Source organism: Scomber japonicus, chromosome 24 (assembly GCF_027409825.1).
Source record: "Scomber japonicus isolate fScoJap1 chromosome 24, fScoJap1.pri, whole genome shotgun sequence".
Lineage (NCBI taxonomy): Eukaryota > Metazoa > Chordata > Actinopteri > Scombriformes > Scombridae > Scomber > Scomber japonicus.
The window spans coordinates 1,628,463-1,648,582 of NC_070601.1; the positions used below are offsets into that span (position 1 = coordinate 1,628,463).

The following is a 20,120-nucleotide window of genomic DNA, read 5'->3' on the forward strand; positions in this document are numbered from 1 at the left end:
GGCATCTCAACTCAAACAGCTCAGCTTGTTGGGAAACCTTCTTGAACTTGTGATTTTGCTGATTGAGTCCCAAGGGGAATAGCTCAGTTTGTTAGCTGTTTGCTTTGAATCTTAGTGGTCGTGGGTTCAATGCTCACTATGTCCGATTGTTTTTCCAAGTCAGACACATCTAATGCCTTCGATGACTACTTGGGAAGCTGTCAGGTTGTTGGTTCAATTGTTGCACAGTTTTTTGAAAGTCAGACAAACTGCTGGAGAGTCAAATGCTGATGAAAACTTGTGGAGCCAATGTGAGCCTGTGGCTCAGTGATTTAGACAGCCGGTTTGAGTTTTGGGGGTGGTGGGATCGATCCCCGGCCTGCTCACATATCTGTCTGCGTCCTATCGGCCTAAAATCCCAAATCCTCCAAAGAGGATTGTGGATGTGTTTCTACTGGTTGCCTACAGGGGGCAGTATTCTAAACGGAGTTACCACCAATGCTGTAAAGTAACATTAAAGATCAATGACCCTAAACGGGGATTGAACCAACAACCTTAATTTCAAATGCCTAATGCCCAACACTTATCTCACTGAGCTATCCTAAAGACTGATTTCCCAAAATTTTATGTTCTACAAATGTTGTTGTTTCACCTTTTATACTTAAATATAAAATGAATGAAGATCCAGGGGGAAATAAACTAGTGGTCGTTCTGTTTAAGAGACGATCTTTGGAAGGGCGTCTCTTCCCATAATGCACTGCGACAGCCGTAGGTTATAAATATGAGCGTGCCTTTCGCTCTGGATCTCAGTCTAGAAGAAAAGCGTGTGGGAGACGTGACTCTGATGTCTGTTTAAACGTGGTAAGAATTTCAGCTTTTTTAAAGAAATGTATTATTGGACTAAATTCGTGAGAAAGTTCAAGTACTTTTATAAAATGGCGCTTATGAGTCGTTTTTTGGCGGTTTTTGAGTGACCTGTTGACGTTACTGAACGTGTTCAACCACGCAGCTGAACTTGAGCACTTATGTGCACATATTACATCACAAGGATGACCTGACTTTAGATATATAAACCAGTCATTAAGTCAACTTTTTGTTCATTGCCTGCCCTCCAGTTTCTGTGACACTTGGTGGCTCCATTGCAGCACGTTATGACCTTTATGTTTTGTTTCAGAGATGCTGGGTCCCCCATGACAGAGCCGCTGCCATGGGATCAAACTACCAACCCCCCCCCCCCAGCCTTTTTCTTTGGAGTAAAGGTTAACAGAGTTGTGATGGTTCACTTTAAGATTCACATTGCATTCAAGTCATGTCCCAGAACTTTACATTTCTTTATTTTTCACAAATTATTTTGTAGTGATTTTTAAAAGACAGCACAATGTTTAAATTGCAGTAGATACCACATAATGGTGGCTGTTTCTTCCAGTGCTCAGTCAGCTGTCCAGGTAGTGTGTGTCTGGCTCAGTGTTACAGTGCTGGTGGAGTATCTCTGTATTTGGCTTTGGCTGCAGGTTCTGTTTTAGAGTCTGTCGCTGAGCTGCTGCAGAGCTTGGCCCAATGAGAGTACAAGGCTGCACACTTCAGACTCACTCCTATAAGGAAGCTTTGAAGTTGAACTTTCATAGGTGGTAGAAAATACGTTTTCAATCAAAGTAGCCATATGACTTATGATGTGAAGTAAATGTTCCTTGACTGTTGCAGGCAGAGCTACTGATGAGCTGCTCAGTGTGGAGATGAAGGTGAGTGATGCAAAACCAGTAAAATGTATATTAATGTGGTGATAATCAAACCCTGACCAGTACTGTTCCTGCTTTAACTGACTCTTTTCTCTACAGCAGTGTGGAGCAGCTGGCCTGTAGTGGCAGTACACAGCAGGAACCAAGACTGATGTCAGGTATGTATCCCCAATCCTGTACTGCCATGGCAGACTTCTCTATCTGCAGTGGAATCTTAGTATTGGAGAGAAATGTCAGGACTTTGGCACAGACTCTATTAAGCTAACATGTGAATTGCAATTTCTTTTCAAAACTCAAGTGCTCTCTAGTAATGTGTTTTTTGTTTTTGTTTTTTGTTTAGTGTTGCTTGACTGGTGTGGAGAACTGGAGTCCACCTGCTGGGATGTGACCAGGCACTTCTGCTCAGCCTGAGTTTGAGGATGAAATTTAAAGACAATGTTTTACTGGAATGTAAGATCTGTGATGGTTGAATAAAATTTGAAAAATCTGCAGCAACTGTTTCATGGTTTATTAGGCTTTTCCCCCAGATTTGACTACATTATCAGTGTATTCAACAGATAGTGCAATATCTCACAACTACATGGCAATACATTGTAGGTATAAGACAATTAGCACAGTGTGAGGCATATCAGAACCAAAGCAAGTTGCACTAAGTACACTGAAGGTGTAAGTAAACACCATTTGTTACTTCTAATAAGGAAATGGTGCATTTGGACCATTTCCAGCAGGACTATACAAAATGAACTGCTGTACATTGTACACAGCAGTGCTAACAGTTGGAAAGTGACACGATGTGATACACCACTTGGAATTATGGTACATGAAAAGTCAGTGACTCCAAAATAGAGTTCAGGTCATAGACTGGTTCTGATACATTTTTCAAGAATAAGCTGACAAAAGTAAATTAAAGACAATATTGAGTTTTAATGTAAAAGCATTTTATTACAAATTCAGTTTAAAAACTACAATCTGAATATACTACCAATAGTTAAAAACAAAACACAAGTGGACTAGGGCTAGCAGATCTCTAGGTGTGCCAACATATACTCACTTGTGAAGAGACCTCAACCAGAGGGACAAACCTGTCCCAGCAGACTGGCCCACAACTCCACTAAATCTAATAAAACTACAAACTACAAAGGTTAAACAAAAATGGATGGTCCTAATCTCCAATACTTATAAGGCTGTACTAAAGAGGGCAGGCAAAAAGCAGCAGCAGATGGTATCCTACAAAAAGAGACAGAGTTAGTTAGCCACCTGCATACACAATAGAATCAAAGTGTCCAGGCACCACTTTCCACCATAGTAGGGAAAAGGGTCTACGAGCTGGAGACACCAACAGAGAAACTAAGCATAGAAAACCAAAGTTAGCTCTCAGAAACAACAACTTCTGGCAGTTACATCTCAGCATACCGACCTCCGTCCAGAACACATGGCAGCCGAAAAGGAAGACCAAACGTACACAGGTGTCTTAAATAACCTTACCTTGATTAGAGGCGGGGCCAAGCCTGGGGTTGCATTCAAGACCTACTGAGCTGAGGGAGCATTCAGTGTTTGACCAACAGTGGCTATATGGCAGGCTACATACAAAATGCATTAATTCATTATTGGTTTGGACCTCCTTTGTGGAATTTGGTGGAGAATTGGATCAATGTGTTGGAGGAGACTCTATAGAACGAAAGGATGCTAACATGACAGTCCAGATATACTCCTATTCTGTTAGTCTGGACCAGGCATCTCAAACTCATTCCACAAAGGGCCATGTGGCTGCAGGTTTTCATTCCAACCAAGCAGGAGCACACATGCACACCAATCAGCTGACTGAAGAGTGAGTTCAGCTGATTAAATGAGTCGAGCCAGGTGTGCTCCTGCTTGGTATCTTTTTAATTTGGATGTTGGACTTTAAAATTACTTGGAAATTTTCCCACTATCTGTATCCCAGCAACGCCCGGATTCAAACCGGGTGTTGTAGCACAAACACATTATGATCTGAGACAAACCCACTACACCAGCCAGCCTGTCTACACTCAGACTTTTTCTCCGGGCGCATTTATCTTCTTAATTTGGATGTTGGACTTTAAAAGTACTCAGGGCTGTGCAAGATTTGAACCAATGACCTCAAGGTTCCCAAGCACCCATCTAACAGCCAGAGCTATGTGAACTAACACTCTTTTGTTCATCTTTTTTAGAGTTTTTCACATTTTATTTAGGCTTTCTGACTTTAAAAGTAGTAACCTTGGATTGAACTCACAATCTCTGTGAGTGAGAAGATATATTAACCACTGAGTCACTGGATCTCATTGGGGAAAGTGGTTTTATCAAACTTCTCAGTCTGTCCTCTTGATGTTAGACTGCAAAAGTGAGATATTCTCTCAGACATGCTGCAGTTCTTTAAGTGCTCAATGGAATCAGTAACTTGACAAGGCATGGATGAGGTTGGAAGTTCTAAGGTTGTGGCTTTGATCCTGGGATAGTTCTGAAGTAAAGGTTTGGGTTATCAACTAAAATATCTTAGAGGAGACTTTGCACACACAGGTGCACCGGTAATGTTCATAAATGACCAGCAGATGGCAGTGTGTGGGATGTCACCTGTTGGGATCCATTCAGTCACCTGATGCAGGTCACATGACTGCCATGTAGTCACATGACTGTCATCACAGAGTAAAGCAGTTGTTTGGACTCTTCACTGTAAGTTTGCTTTCTTTCATACTTAATTTAACTTTATCTACAGTAACTTTCTACTGTGTTTCTTGCTCTTTTATGTTTGTGCTTCATCACAAACTTTGGAGAACATGTTGGAAGATAAATCTAAATATCTACATCTTAATTATTGATCATCCTGTCAGAATCAAACAATATCAACCAACAGCTTAAATGTGTTGATGTGGAGGGACAGTCAGTCAATGTCGAGTCACTCATGTCAAAAAGTCCAAAAGTAGAAAAGAATCCTTAAGCAGCATGTGTTTGTATTTACTTGTATTTACTTTTTATTTAGTTGGAATTAACAAAAACAAGTCAAACTTAACAACATAACTTACTTGTACATGCACCCTGCAAATATATCCTCCTGCTGCTTCACCAAGCACACATCCACCCACCCAGTGAGTCCAGCACACAATGCAACCTTCAAAACATCACTCCTGCAACTTTTCAGTCTCAATGTCCATAAACCCATAAGCCACCATCTAGTGGACTAATAGTGGAACTGCAGCAACTTCCTCTGACTCAGTTCTATTGCATTATCTGTCAAGTTAGAGCCATAACAAGTCAATTAAGGTAGGGGGTAGCCCTCATTAAATTATGAAATTATTTTTCAAATTTTTTCAAAATAGGCCTATTTGTGGAAAAAAAAGTGTAATATTTCAGTTACATAAAAGCTTTTTATGTATGTCATGTAAGCACAAGTCCGGTGTTCAGAAAAGTAAAGAAAAGAGAAGAAGTAAATAGAGGCCTTAGAGATTTTCTAAACACATATTTGAAAGAAGGGTTGGGACGGTGAAGCAGGAACTAGTAAAGTCAACATAGAGCAAGGTAAGAAACAGCGCAGCCAACGTTTACCAGCCTTGTAACGTAACAACTGGCCAGCTCTAATGTTAACGTCCATTAGCTTGTAGAAAAGCCTGACACGTTATCTTCATCAGAGAGGATGAGACAGAGGAGAGAGAGCCAGCTGCGGGAGAGCTACTGCGGGAGAGCTGCCCCGCAACGGAGCGGACAGAGTCAGGCTACCGGAGAGAGACCGAGAGAGAGAGACGCTGCCCCGTCAGAGAGTCTGAGCAGGATCAATCAGAGACTGATCAGACATTTCATTTCAGCGAGCATTATGGCCAACTAACATGACCGAGTCTGATAGAGTAGGAGAGGAAGAGCAGAGGAGAGGCAGTGTTGGAGACACTTAAACTACATGTAGCTGAACGACATAGTAGACACAACTACACTTTGCTGTAACTTGCTGGTAGTTAAACAACATAACTTACTTGTACATGAACCCTGCAAATATTTCCTCCTGCTGCTTCACCAAGCACACATCCATCCACCCAGTGAGTCCAGCACACAATGCAACCTTCAAAACATCACTCCTGCAACTTTTTAGTCTCAAGGTCCATAAACCCATAAGTCGCCATCTAGTGGACTAATGGTGGAACTGCAGCAACTTCCTCTGACTCAGTTCTATCACATTATCTGTCAAGTTAGAGCCAAAACAAGTCAATTAATCACAAGTTTGATTTTTCCCCTACAAAATTTAGCTTGAAACAACTATTTTTAAGACAGTTAAGTATAAGAGAAGATCTGCAAACAGCTCCTAAATTTAACTGTAATCCGTTACTTATGAAAATGTTGATGATTAGGGTTAGGACTCATGTGAGAGCTGCAAAATAACATAAAAGAAAATGTATAAACACAATAAGTTGTTCATGCCTGTCTAACTCTACAGCTGCAGGTCTCTGTACAGGTTCCAGAGGATCCTGATCCTTTCCCATCCCTTCCTCTTTTATCCTCATCAATCTCCCCCCTCCCCATCCACTGACTCCTCCTTCCTTGCTCCGCCTTCACCATCACAAGTGGAACAACCAGCACCTCCTCAACCTGTGGCAGCACCTCCTGCTGTTGTAACTTGGTAAAAATGTGTATTGCAATATTTGTTCATTCAGCATCTTTCTGCTCTGTATGATTCAAAGTATGAAAATCATCTTTCTGTTGTTTTTAGTTTGTGTGGAACATTGCATGGGATCATTTTTACCCTGTAAAAGTGTGATAATTAAATTCAATAAATACATTTCAATTAAAGTGACTTTGATATTTGAATGATATTCAGGAGCACATATATATATATATATAGAGACACCTCCATGTTGTCTCTGATTGCTCTCGTTAACACACCTGTTAGATCCAGCTGGTCTTGTCTGAAGCACCTTACTCTGAGTTGTATGTAAAAACAGTCCGATAAACTTCACCAGAGGAGTTAAAGAGAATCTGTAGAGAATAAAAAAAGATTAGAAGACAATGTAGAAGTTGAGGCTTTGATTGTGGGACATTTTTGCTGTCCAACATCAAGAGGACAGACTAAAAAGTGTGAGAAAACCTTTGTCCCCAAAGAAGACCCAGTGGGTCAGTGGTTAAGATATCTTCTCACTCACTCAGAGGTTGTGAGTTCAATCCCAGGTTACTGCTACTTTTAATGTCAGAAAGCCCAAATAAAGACTGAAAAGGCTGTTAGAAGACTGCTTGGGAAGCTTCAGGTTGTTGGTTCAAATCTTGCACAGTTTTAAAGCCCAACACCCAAATTAAGAAGATAAATGCGCCAGGAGAAAAGCTCTTAGTGTAGACAGGCTCAGTGGTGCAGTGGGTTTGTCTCTGGTTATAAGGTGTTCGTGGTGCAACGGCCGGTTCGAATCCGCCCGTTGCCAACACCTGGTTTGTCGTAAGTGGTTTGGGTCGGAGGGCAGGCAGGGCGAGACAGGGAGGGACACCCGGGGGTGCTGACCCCTGGAGTCTGGGAGAGGTGGAAAGAGGCTGTTATGAAACCTATTGGCTTTTTATTGATTTTTAAAAAAAATTTATTGCTTAATTCAAAAAAATAAATCCCTCCTCCCTGCCCACCCCTCCCCTCACAGCTGAAGGTTGTCACGCAGCTTAAATGTGTTGATGTGGAGGGACAGTCAGTCAATGTCGAGTCACTCATGTCAAAAAGTCCAAAAGTAGAAAAGAATCCTTAAGCAGCATGTGTTTGTATTTACTTGTATTTACTTTTTATTTAGTTGGAATTAACAAAAACAAGTCAAACTTAACAACATAACTTACTTGTACATGCACCCTGCAAATATATCCTCCTGCTGCTTCACCAAGCACACATCCACCCACCCAGTGAGTCCAGCACACAATGCAACCTTCAAAACATCACTCCTGCAACTTTTCAGTCTCAATGTCCATAAACCCATAAGCCACCATCTAGTGGACTAATAGTGGAACTGCAGCAACTTCCTCTGACTCAGTTCTATTGCATTATCTGTCAAGTTAGAGCCATAACAAGTCAATTAAGGTAGGGGGTAGCCCTCATTAAATTATGAAATTATTTTTCAAATTTTTTCAAAATAGGCCTATTTGTGGAAAAAAAAGTGTAATATTTCAGTTACATAAAAGCTTTTTATGTATGTCATGTAAGCACAAGTCCGGTGTTCAGAAAAGTAAAGAAAAGAGAAGAAGTAAATAGAGGCCTTAGAGATTTTCTAAACACATATTTGAAAGAAGGGTTGGGACGGTGAAGCAGGAACTAGTAAAGTCAACATAGAGCAAGGTAAGAAACAGCGCAGCCAACGTTTACCAGCCTTGTAACGTAACAACTGGCCAGCTCTAATGTTAACGTCCATTAGCTTGTAGAAAAGCCTGACACGTTATCTTCATCAGAGAGGATGAGACAGAGGAGAGAGAGCCAGCTGCGGGAGAGCTACTGCGGGAGAGCTGCCCCGCAACGGAGCGGACAGAGTCAGGCTACCGGAGAGAGACCGAGAGAGAGAGACGCTGCCCCGTCAGAGAGTCTGAGCAGGATCAATCAGAGACTGATCAGACATTTCATTTCAGCGAGCATTATGGCCAACTAACATGACCGAGTCTGATAGAGTAGGAGAGGAAGAGCAGAGGAGAGGCAGTGTTGGAGACACTTAAACTACATGTAGCTGAACGACATAGTAGACACAACTACACTTTGCTGTAACTTGCTGGTAGTTAAACAACATAACTTACTTGTACATGAACCCTGCAAATATTTCCTCCTGCTGCTTCACCAAGCACACATCCATCCACCCAGTGAGTCCAGCACACAATGCAACCTTCAAAACATCACTCCTGCAACTTTTTAGTCTCAAGGTCCATAAACCCATAAGTCGCCATCTAGTGGACTAATGGTGGAACTGCAGCAACTTCCTCTGACTCAGTTCTATCACATTATCTGTCAAGTTAGAGCCAAAACAAGTCAATTAATCACAAGTTTGATTTTTCCCCTACAAAATTTAGCTTGAAACAACTATTTTTAAGACAGTTAAGTATAAGAGAAGATCTGCAAACAGCTCCTAAATTTAACTGTAATCCGTTACTTATGAAAATGTTGATGATTAGGGTTAGGACTCATGTGAGAGCTGCAAAATAACATAAAAGAAAATGTATAAACACAATAAGTTGTTCATGCCTGTCTAACTCTACAGCTGCAGGTCTCTGTACAGGTTCCAGAGGATCCTGATCCTTTCCCATCCCTTCCTCTTTTATCCTCATCAATCTCCCCCCTCCCCATCCACTGACTCCTCCTTCCTTGCTCCTCCTTCACCATCACAAGTGGAACAACCAGCACCTCCTCAACCTGTGGCAGCACCTCCTGCTGTTGTAACTTGGTAAAAATGTGTATTGCAATATTTGTTCATTCAGCATCTTTCTGCTCTGTATGATTCAAAGTATGAAAATCATCTTTCTGTTGTTTTTAGTTTGTGTGGAACATTGCATGGGATCATTTTTACCCTGTAAAAGTGTGATAATTAAATTCAATAAATACATTTCAATTAAAGTGACTTTGATATTTGAATGATATTCAGGAGCACATATATATATATATATAGAGACACCTCCATGTTGTCTCTGATTGCTCTCGTTAACACACCTGTTAGATCCAGCTGGTCTTGTCTGAAGCACCTTACTCTGAGTTGTATGTAAAAACAGTCCGATAAACTTCACCAGAGGAGTTAAAGAGAATCTGTAGAGAATAAAAAAAGATTAGAAGACAATGTAGAAGTTGAGGCTTTGATTGTGGGACATTTTTGCTGTCCAACATCAAGAGGACAGACTAAAAAGTGTGAGAAAACCTTTGTCCCCAAAGAAGACCCAGTGGGTCAGTGGTTAAGATATCTTCTCACTCACTCAGAGGTTGTGAGTTCAATCCCAGGTTACTGCTACTTTTAATGTCAGAAAGCCCAAATAAAGACTGAAAAGGCTGTTAGAAGACTGCTTGGGAAGCTTCAGGTTGTTGGTTCAAATCTTGCACAGTTTTAAAGCCCAACACCCAAATTAAGAAGATAAATGCGCCAGGAGAAAAGCTCTTAGTGTAGACAGGCTCAGTGGTGCAGTGGGTTTGTCTCTGGTTATAAGGTGTTCGTGGTGCAACGGCCGGTTCGAATCCGCCCGTTGCCAACACCTGGTTTGTCGTAAGTGGTTTGGGTCGGAGGGCAGGCAGGGCGAGACAGGGAGGGACACCCGGGGGTGCTGACCCCTGGAGTCTGGGAGAGGTGGAAAGAGGCTGTTATGAAACCTATTGGCTTTTTATTGATTTTTAAAAAAAATTTATTGCTTAATTCAAAAAAATAAATCCCTCCTCCCTGCCCACCCCTCCCCTCACAGCTGAAGGTTGTCACGCAGCTTCAATCCAATTCAAATAAAGTTATCTGAATTGAATTGAAGCTGCGTGACAACCTTCAGCTGTGAGGGGAGGGGCCTTGAATGAAGCTGCAGACGTCCAGCGGTGATCCTCATCGTCTACGGCGGCGGCAGCAGCAGCAGAGATCTACAGCTCAATAGAAACATAAAATTATGTTAACAATGTTATCTACAAAGACTTTTATTCCAAATGCAATTTCCATGGTCAACAAACTATTTAAAGATAGATGAAAGGGAGGTGTAGCTAAGAGCAAAGACCAAAATGGTCTGGTTGGTGCTCTTTGCCTTACACCTGATATGCATGCATATGTGTGGGGGCTGGGGGGGGGGGGGGGGGGGGGGCTAGGGGTTGGGGGGGGGGGGGGGTATATGTGATGTGCTGTGGCCATCTCCTGGACATATATCTATGTGTAATGGCATGAATGTGGTAAAAAATAATATACCAAACACATAGCTCTATGTGTTTGGTATATTATTTTTTACCAGTGAGACCAAAGACAATTTTCATGCAGGACAAGAAAGTATTTCTATTCTATGTTTCAAGTTAAAATGGCAATTTAACCAAGTTACTCACCACAGCAGGAGGCGCTGCCACAGGTTGAGGAGGCTTATACCTGGGAAGATTTTCTGGTGGTTTTGCAGCTCTCACAAATATATATACAGTAGAGTGCAGACTAAAACCTTCACTACATAATAAGATACACAGAAGCTTGAATAATAATTAAAACATAACTAATAACACTGATGAATCTGAAGATCATATTAACCACTAACAGTTATTTTACCTCTTTTTTTCACATCTCCAGCGTTGGATGAAACTCAGCAGCAAAAGATGAAGTGTGACCTGCAGGAGGCGCACATGGAGCATCAGAGGGTCCCTTAAAAATACAGCACACACAGATACAGACACATAAGGATTTATGGACTTGAGACTGATTTGAATAATTGCAGGTGTGATGATTTAATACAGATGAGGTGTTTGCTGGACTCACTGGGTCGATAGACGTGTGCAGGAGGAAATGTTTGCTGGGTGCATGACATGTGCAAGTAAGCTATGTTATTCATTTTGACTTGTTTTTATTAATTTCAACTAAATAATAAAAGTGCTGTTTAATGATTGTTCTATTTTAAGATGCTGTTAAATTCTTTATGCAACAATTTTTAAATCTACAAGGATCCTTAATTAGTTTAATAAGATCTGGCCTAATAAATAAATAAGCTTTAAAAAATAAAGATCCACTATTTGGATTAATATATTATATTATTTATTATGCATAATACTGACAGCCTAGCAGGTGTTGCAGGTCTTCTGTTATACTTAACTGTCTCAAAAATATTAGTTAAAAGCTGAATTTTGCAGGCAAACATAATTTTTTGGCTCTAATTTGAGAGATAATGTAATAAAACTGAGTCAGAGAAAGTCGCTGCAGTTCCAGCATCAGTCCACTAGATGGCGACAAGAAGCAGCAACATGATGCTCAGAGGAGGATTTACATTCACTGACTGAGACTACGTTTACACGTGCCCGGATATTTTCATAAACGGACATTTCATCCTCTCCGTTTACAAAAAGAAACTGCGTGCACACCAGTCCGTTTTCAGATAAGTTTCCGTTTACACTAACCCGTGTATATATGCCGTCAAGAGCAGCTCGAGCCCACGTTAGCCAATCTGAATCCCACATAGCAACAACAACATCACTTCATTCCTCCACATAGTACAACACTAATACAAAGAGACCAGCATACATGTGACTGCTGTTCTGCATCCATGATCACATAGATTATAAACATAGACTGTAGATTATAAACTATCTCGTATTTAACCCAGGAGCAGTTTCCGGCTCCACAAATCTCCGTTTTTCTCTGTTTAAATGCAAACGTGCAAACTGAGTTTTCCTAAATCTCCTCTCTGGCCGGAGTTTTTAAAAAGCATCGTTTCCAGGGGTGAATTCTCTGTTTGTGTCTAAACGGAGGGTGCAAACGATGGTTAATGTCTACGTTTTAAAAAAATAACCGGGTACGTATAAACGGGGCCTGAATCATTAATATTCAAATTCAACACCAATAAAACAACATTTAAATAGATTGAGGTATTTATTAGTTCTCTTTAGTGTTGTAACATTAATATTTGACATGATGCACAAAAAGAAATGTATTAAAATATAATCGTGACACATTTACTTTGATATGAATTATTTTACAGTAAAACCTTAACAGCAGCAGGCGTTACATCTTAATTTAGTAGTTGAACTTTGAACTCTTGGCTCAGTAGATGAAGTATAATCACAAAGATCATCTCCTCCTGTCTGAGTGTAATTACACTGTTTGCATGTTATTGTAACTGTTCCTCCACATCAGTGAATACAACACATTTAATATTCAAACATATAAAACATATTGATTTCTAAGAGCTGCAGAAAGTAAATATTGATCAGCTGATTGATATCGTTTGATTCCAGCAGGTTGATCAGTAATTAACCAGATTTTAGATTTATCTTCTAACATGTTCTCCAAAGTTTGTGATGAATAAATAAAAAGATGAACTACAAACATGAACGAGCAAGAAACACAGTGTAAAGTTACTGTAGATAAAGTTAAAATTAGTATTTAAAAAAGCAAACTTACCGTGAAGAGTCCAAACAGCTGTTTTCCCTCAATGATGACAGTCACGTGACTACATGGCAGTCATGTGACCGGCATCACATGACTTTAGGTAACACCCCCTCCAGGTAAAACTGCTGCTGGTGTTACTGGTTATCAGACTGGTTCTGCTGCTGAAGCTTCTCTTTAATGTGAAGATGCAATAACCTGCATTTATTTTAAATGTTGATAAATGCCTAAAGTAAATTAACATCTAATTATTTGGGAGCCAGAGCTGCTTGGAGAACATGTTGAGTCATGACTGTCCTGGTCCACTAGGTCAGTCTGACTGGCAGCTGCTTGAAGGTTTTGAAGTAGTGGGTTCAATCCTGAATCACAAGTCAGGCCCAAAATCCACCACTGAAGATTAATTAATTAATTGACAACACCTTGAGCCCGTTGAAGCCAGCGCTGCATTGTGTTAACAGTGTCATCTGAGCTTTTGGGTTCAATTGTGTCTGATGGGCAGTTGCTTGAGGGAATGGCCAGCAGCTAGAGCAGCAGCAGCAAATGTGTGCTTCTTTTACAGATATATTTATCTATATCTTTTACATTTCTTATCCAAACAACGTCAAACTTGGCCCTGCACTTCCTCGTATCTGTAGCAAGACACCTGTCACGTTTGAAATCAACCGGATGAACAACCGTTCCTGTCATTTATAGATAGATATGCTCTTCTACCCACTGAGCCATTAGCTCTTCACTGCTGAGAAAATAAGTCTGGGATCGAACCCACCACCCCTAAAACACAAAGGTTCACAGATAAACCCACTACACCACCAAGTCCACCTACACTAAGACCTTTTCTCCAGGTGCATTTATCCTTCACTTTGGGTGTTGGACTTTAAAACTGTGCAAGATTTGAACCAACAACCAGAAGCTTCCCAAGCAGTCTTGTAACTTAGCGACTTAGCGACCTGGACTGACAGTCTTAGTTTTTTATAGAGCATCATGTAGAACAATCATTTTTTGTGATTTATGCGAAAAACAGAAAAACCCAAAATATAGACTAAATGCTTCAAGCAGGGAGCTGATGTATCAGCCATTGGATCTTCGTTGATGATACAGGTTTTCTTCAGTCTGTCCTACACATTGCACAATACACATTCATGTAGAATAATCATTTTTTGTGATTGATATGATTTACGAGAAAAACACAAATTTAGCTCATGGAGGTAAGGCTATAGCTTTACCAATGTGTAGACTAATACAGAAGGAGTTTCTAAGCTCAGAAACTGCTTTTATTAATTGTAATAAAATCTTACCTTTCATAATGCTCCATCTCTTCCTGTGTGTTCTTCTCTGTGTTGTTTGACTCCTGTGGAGAAAAAGACAAAAAACAATCATTGATTATTAATGATGTCACCACACAGGAAGTTTTTAAATGATATTTCAGGAGCACAAAGAAAACATGAAGAGCAGCAGAGGAAAGAAAGAAAGCACAAACTCAATTTAACCACTGAGTATAATTTTATATTCATCCAATTTACTATTTGAATATAATTATTAATTTATTCGTAATATTAATATTTGTAATATTACACACACTGCTGCACTTTACTATTTATCTGTCATATAATATCCATACATGTATGCTGCTGGGATGAGAATGCTATGCTTTGTATTTTGACCTTTTCTCTCACTTTGTAAATCCAACCAGATAATAAATACAGTATTGTAGTTTATAACCCTCCAGTTGTCCTCGGGTCAAAGAAGGACAGGAGGGAGGAAGGGAGGAAAGAAGGAAGGAACGAAAGGAGTAAGGAGGGAGGGAGGAAAATAGGAAGGAAGGAAACCAGGAAGGGAGGAAAGAAGGAAGGAAGGAAAGGAGTAAGGAGGGAGGGAGGAAAATAGGAAGGAAGGAGGGAGGGAGGAATAAAGGAAGGAAAGAAGGAAGGAAGGAAGTGAGGGAGGAAGGAAGGAAAGCAGTAAGGAAGGAAGGAAGTGAGGGAGGAAGAGAGGAAGGAAGGAAAGGAGGAGGGAGGAAGAAAGGAAAGAAGGAAGGAATGGAGGAGGAAGGAAGGGAAGAAAGAAGGAAGTAAGTAATAAGGAAGCAAGGAAGGGAGTAAGGAGGGAGGAATGAAGGAAGGAATGAAAGGAGGAAGGAAGGAAAGAGGGAAGGAAGTGAGGGAGGAAGGAAGGAAAGGAGTAAGGAAGAAAGGAAGGAAGCAAGTGAGGGAGGAAGGAAGGAAGGAAAGGAGTAAGGGAGTAAGGAGGGAGGGAGGAACGAAGGGAGTAAGGAAGGAAGGAAGTGAGGGAGGAAGGAAAAAAGGAGTAAGGAAGGAGGTGAGGGAGGAAAGAAGGAAAGGAGTAAGGAGGAGGGAGCAAAGAAAGAGGGAAGGAGGGGAAGAATGAGAAGAAAAATGAAAGAAAGAGAGAGGAAGGAAGGAAGGAAGGAAGGAAAGAGAGGAGGAAGGAGGGAGGAATGAAGGAAAAGAGACCCAGCAGAACAACAGGAGGGTGAAAGAGTTCCTCTCAGCTGCCGCCAGCAGAGGGCGCTCTGACTCTGCCTTAAAGTATTATCAGCAACATGGACTCCAAGTATCACCAGTAGAAGATAGTAGTACTTCCTACTTTCCTTCCTTCCTGCCTTCCTTTTCTCCTTTCCTTCCTTCTTCCTCCCTTCCACATATCTTCCTTCCTTCCTTCATTCCTTCCCTCCCTTCCTTTCTCCCTTCCTCCCTCCCTTCCTTCCTTCCTTCTTTCCTCCCTCCCTCCTACCTTCCTTCCTTCCTTCCTCCGTTCTTCCTTTCTCCCTCCCTCCCTTCCTTCCTTCTTTCTTCCTCCCTTCCATCCTTCCTTCCTTCTTTCCTTCCAACCTCCAGCCTCACTCTGTCCTTCCTTCCTTTCTTCCCTCCCCCCTTCCTTGCTTCCCTCCTCCCTCCTTCCTTCCTTTCCTTCCTTCCTCTTTTTCTTCCCTTCCTTCCTCTTTTCCTTTCTCCCTCCTTACTTTCCTTTCTCCTTTCCTGTTTTCCTTTCTCCCTCCCTCCCTCCCTCCCCCCTTCCTTTCTTGTTTCCTTCCTCCTTCCTCCCTCCCTTCCTTCCTCCCTCCCTCCTGTCCTTCCTTCTTCCCCCTCCTTTCCTTCTTCCTCCCTTCCTTCCTTGACTCGAGGACAACAGGAGGGTTAATTTTATATTTTAGAGACTTTTGACTCTATGTGAAGTAAAGTGTTGATATTTAATTATGAATAATAATATGTGAATGACGCCTCTCATAAGTTTATATATGTGTGTGTGTGTGTGTGTGTGTGTGTGTGTAAGTGTGTTCATGCTCAGACACAATAATCATCTTCCTGAATCAGGAGAGCGAACACACACACACACACACACACACACACACACACACACACACACACACACACACTGAGGAGCTGCTAATTAGCCTGTGTGTAATTTTCATTGTTGCCAATTACAGCCGGAGGGGCCGAGGTGTGTGTGTGTGTGTGTGTGTGTGTGTGTGTGTGTGTGTGTGTGTGTTTACTCTCGATGCTAACGAGCCGGCTGCCCTGCCAAGCGGTTGACCCACTTCCCAAAGGAGGTCCCTGAGGATCCCCCCCTCCCCTCCCTCCCTCCCTCCCTCCACCACACACACACACACACACACACACACACACACACACACACACACACACACACACACACACACTGGGGTGGGCGTGTCCATGAAGTCACATGATTAAAACTACTCAACCTCACTTTGATTTTGACCTCCTTGTTTCATCTCATTTTTTCTTCAGGTGACTTCTTATTGTTGGAATCAGCATTTAAAGCACTTAAAGGGTTAGAGGTTATTATTAGTATTATAAAGGAAGAGGAAGGAAGGAAGGAGGGAGGGAGGAAGGAGGAAGAAAGAAGGAAGGGAGGAAGAAGGAAAGGAGGGAAAGGAGGGTAGGAAGGACGGAGCAAAGACGGAAGGAATGAAGGTAGGAGGAAAGAAGGAAGGAATGAAGGTAGGAGGAAAGAATGAAGGAATGAAGGTAGGAGGAACGAAAGAAGGAAGGAAGGAAGGAAGGAAGGAAGGAACAGTCAACTGCCTTCCTATGATACAAGTCCTAATCTATATTTTGGTTTTATTAAAGTCCTCTTCCACTCTAAAACTCTGATGATATTAATCTCTGGGTTTAAAAGTTCTCTCCTAATAAATTTGACTGTTTCACTTTACTTTCACACTCCTGTCTTTCCTTCCTCCCTTCCATCCCTCCTTTCTTCCATCCTCTGTTCCTTCCTTCTTCCTCCCTTCTATCATTCCTTCATTCCTTCCCTACTTCCTTCCTTCTTCCACAATTCTTCAAATTCTACAACTACACTTGATTGATTATTTGTTTGTTCATTATTTACTCAAACTATAGTATGGAGTAGTCCTCCTTTCCTTCCTTCTTCCTCCCTTCCATCATTCCTTCCTTCATTCCTTCCTTCTTCCATCCTTCCTTCCTTGACTCGAGGACAACAGGAGGGTTAAATGGTGCTTTCACAAAATATTTACACCATGAGATTTCAAATTAACGTCTTTAAACGACATGAAACAGAAGAAAAGCTAGAGAGACCTTACAGAAGCTGTCAGTAGATCATGGTGGGCTGTGACAGCGGTGAGATGAACTCAGAGGCCGATCGGAGACAGGAAGTGAAGCTCTCGGGGTCTTTGTGTGTTTCAGAGCAGGTGGGCTCACAGAGCGGAAATAAACTCGCGTCACCTTCTTCTGCTTTTTTTCACTCTTAATCGAATCATTCAGTAAAGTGTCCGGGCCGCCGCCTCCTTCCTGCCTCGCACCAAGAAAGCAGCAGCAGAGCCCCGAGCTGCAAGACGACAAGTGTGTTCCCACGAGATCCACACACACACACACATAGATACACACACACACACACACATACACACACACACACACACACACACACACACATCAAGGGATAATTAGTGGATGCACACACACACACACACATATATACATAGATACATACACACACACAAAGACACACACAAATAGACACACACACACACACACATAGACACACACACACACACATACATAGACACACACACACATAGACAAATACATAGACACATACACACACACACATATATACATAGATACATACACACACACACACATATATACATAGATACATACACACACACACACACACATAGATACACACACAAACACACACAGACACACACAAATAGACACACACACACACACACACACAGGAAACACACAAATATACACACACACACAGGAAACACACAAACACACACACACACATACATAGACACACACACACAAACACACACACACACACACACACACACACAGCTCCCAGCAGTGTAGTCTCTCTGCTGTAATGTTATGTATATGTATGCATGTATGTGTGTATATGTGTGTATATGTGTGTGTGTGTATGTATCTGTGTGTGTGTGTGTGTATATGTGTGTATATGTGTGTGTGTGGCTGTGTGTATATGTGTGTATATGTGTGTATATGTGTGTGTGTGTGTGTGTATCTGTGTATATGTGTGTATCTGTGTATATGTGTGTGTGTGTGTGTGTATATGTGTGTATATGTGTGTATCTGTGTATATGTGTGTGTGTGTGTGTCTGTATCTGTGTGTATATGTGTGTATATGTGTGTGTGTGTGTGTGTGTATATGTGTGTATATGTGTGTATATGTGTGTATATGTATGTATCTGTGTCATATTCATGTTAAACATTATTGATCCCTGAAGGGAAACCGTCTCATTGGGTTAGTGTTAGAGGTCAGAGGTCAAAGGTCACATCACATATTTAACCTCCTACTAGATGCTTCAGGACTTCTCATTTTATTCTCCATCTCTTAACCTATGACTGTTCCTTCCTTCCTTCCTTCCCTCCTTCTCTCTTTCTTTCTTTCTCCTTCCCTCCCTTGTTCCTTCCCCCCCCTTCCTCCTACCTTCCACCCTCCTTTCCTTCCTTCCTTCCTTCCTTCCTTCCAACCTCCATCCTTCTTCCTCCTTTCCTTCTTCCTTCCTCCGTTCCTTCTTTCTTCCTCCCTCCCTTCCATCCATCCTTCCTCCCTTCCTCTTTTCCTTTCTCCTTCTCTCCCTTGTTCCTTTTTTCCCCCTCCCTCCTACCTCCCCCCTCCTTTCCACCCTCCTTTCCACCCTCCCTTCCTTCTTTCCTCTCATCCTTCCTCCCTTCCTTCCTTCCTTACTTAATTCCTTCCTTCCTTCCTCCCTTCCATCCTTCCTCCTTCCTTCCTTCCTTCCTTCCTTCCTTCCTTCCTTCCTTCTTTCTTGACTCGAGGACAACAGGAGGGTTAAAGGAGCATTTCAACTCATTCTCAGTCAGGTTAACCCCTTAAGGTGGACTGGAAGGAAGGAAGGAAGGAAGGAATGAAAGAAGGAAGGAAGGAAGGATGGAAGGAAGGATGACAGGAAGGAAGGAAAGGAGGAAGGAAGGAAGGATGGAAGGGAGGACGACAGGAAAGAAGGAAGGGAGGAAGGCAGGGAGAAAGGAAGGAAGGGAGGATGTCTGCTGGTCTGTTTAAAATGCAGCGTCCCTGAACCGAAGGCCACCGCTCACTCAGCCATCCCTCCGCCTCCAGCTGCAGGAGGAGGAGGAGGAGGAGAAACCAGCAGCAGCAGCGAGGAGGAGGAGGAGGAGGAGGAAGAGGAGGAGGAGGCCGATATATTTACAGCTGCAGCGTTTGTGATGAGGGAGGGAATATTTAACAGCTCGCTCGCCGCCTTCAGAGAGAGACGCTCGTTTGTGTGTCGGGAGGTGACAGGAAGGAGAGCCGAGAGAGATTCCTCCTGAGGATTGGACCCGGGGACCCTCGCCGCTCCTCTCTGCTCCTCTCTGCTCCTCGCCGCTCGTCTCCTTCCTCACATCAGCATAAACATTCCCGACCCCACGGAGCCTCAGATCAGACCTGCAGGCCGATCAGCTGTAATGGAAGTCACCGAGAAAGACAGCGAATGTATAATCGAGCTATTCATGAATTTACCCCCACCAGTCTGAAATATCTTTACTACTATCAGAGAGATTTTATACTGAGGAAGGCAGGGAGGAAGAAGGAAGGAAGGAGGGAAGGAAAGATGGAAGGAAGGAATGATGGAAGGAAGGAAGGAAAGGAGGAAAGAAGGCAGGAAGGAAGGAAGGGAGGCAGAAGGAAGGAAGGAGCGAAGGAAAGATGGAAGGAAGGAATGATGGAAGGGAGGAATGATGGAAGGGAGGAATGATGGAAGGAAGGAAAGGATGGAAGGAAGGAAGGAAAGGAGGAAGGAAGGAAAGGAGGAAGGAAGGAAAGGAAGGAAGGAAAGGAGGAAGGAAGGCAGGGAGGAAGAAGGAAGGAAGGAGGGAAGGAAGGAATG

General features: G+C 42.2%; 1 protein-coding gene and 1 long non-coding RNA gene across 3 annotated transcripts in view; both read left to right on the plus strand.

Moving 5' to 3' along the window:
- Nucleotides 1-795: 795 nt before the first annotated feature.
- On the plus strand, nt 796-2,200 carry LOC128354314 (uncharacterized). 2 transcript variants are annotated; one of them, XR_008321009.1, is made up of 5 exons: nt 796-840; nt 1,154-1,238; nt 1,681-1,718; nt 1,815-1,873; nt 2,056-2,200. It is a non-coding gene; the product is annotated as an uncharacterized LOC128354314 (long non-coding RNA). The 2 variants fall into 2 exon arrangements; XR_008321010.1 differs by lacking the exon at nt 1,681-1,718.
- A 15,139-nt stretch (nt 2,201-17,339) lies between these two features.
- The window catches only part of LOC128354604 (zinc finger protein GLI2-like), an 18,931-nt gene continuing 16,150 nt past the window's right edge, over nt 17,340-20,120 (plus strand). The window contains exon 1 of the mRNA XM_053314828.1: nt 17,340-17,429. Within this exon, the coding sequence (XP_053170803.1) occupies nt 17,340-17,429 (90 nt within the window). The remainder of the gene's footprint in view (nt 17,430-20,120) is intronic.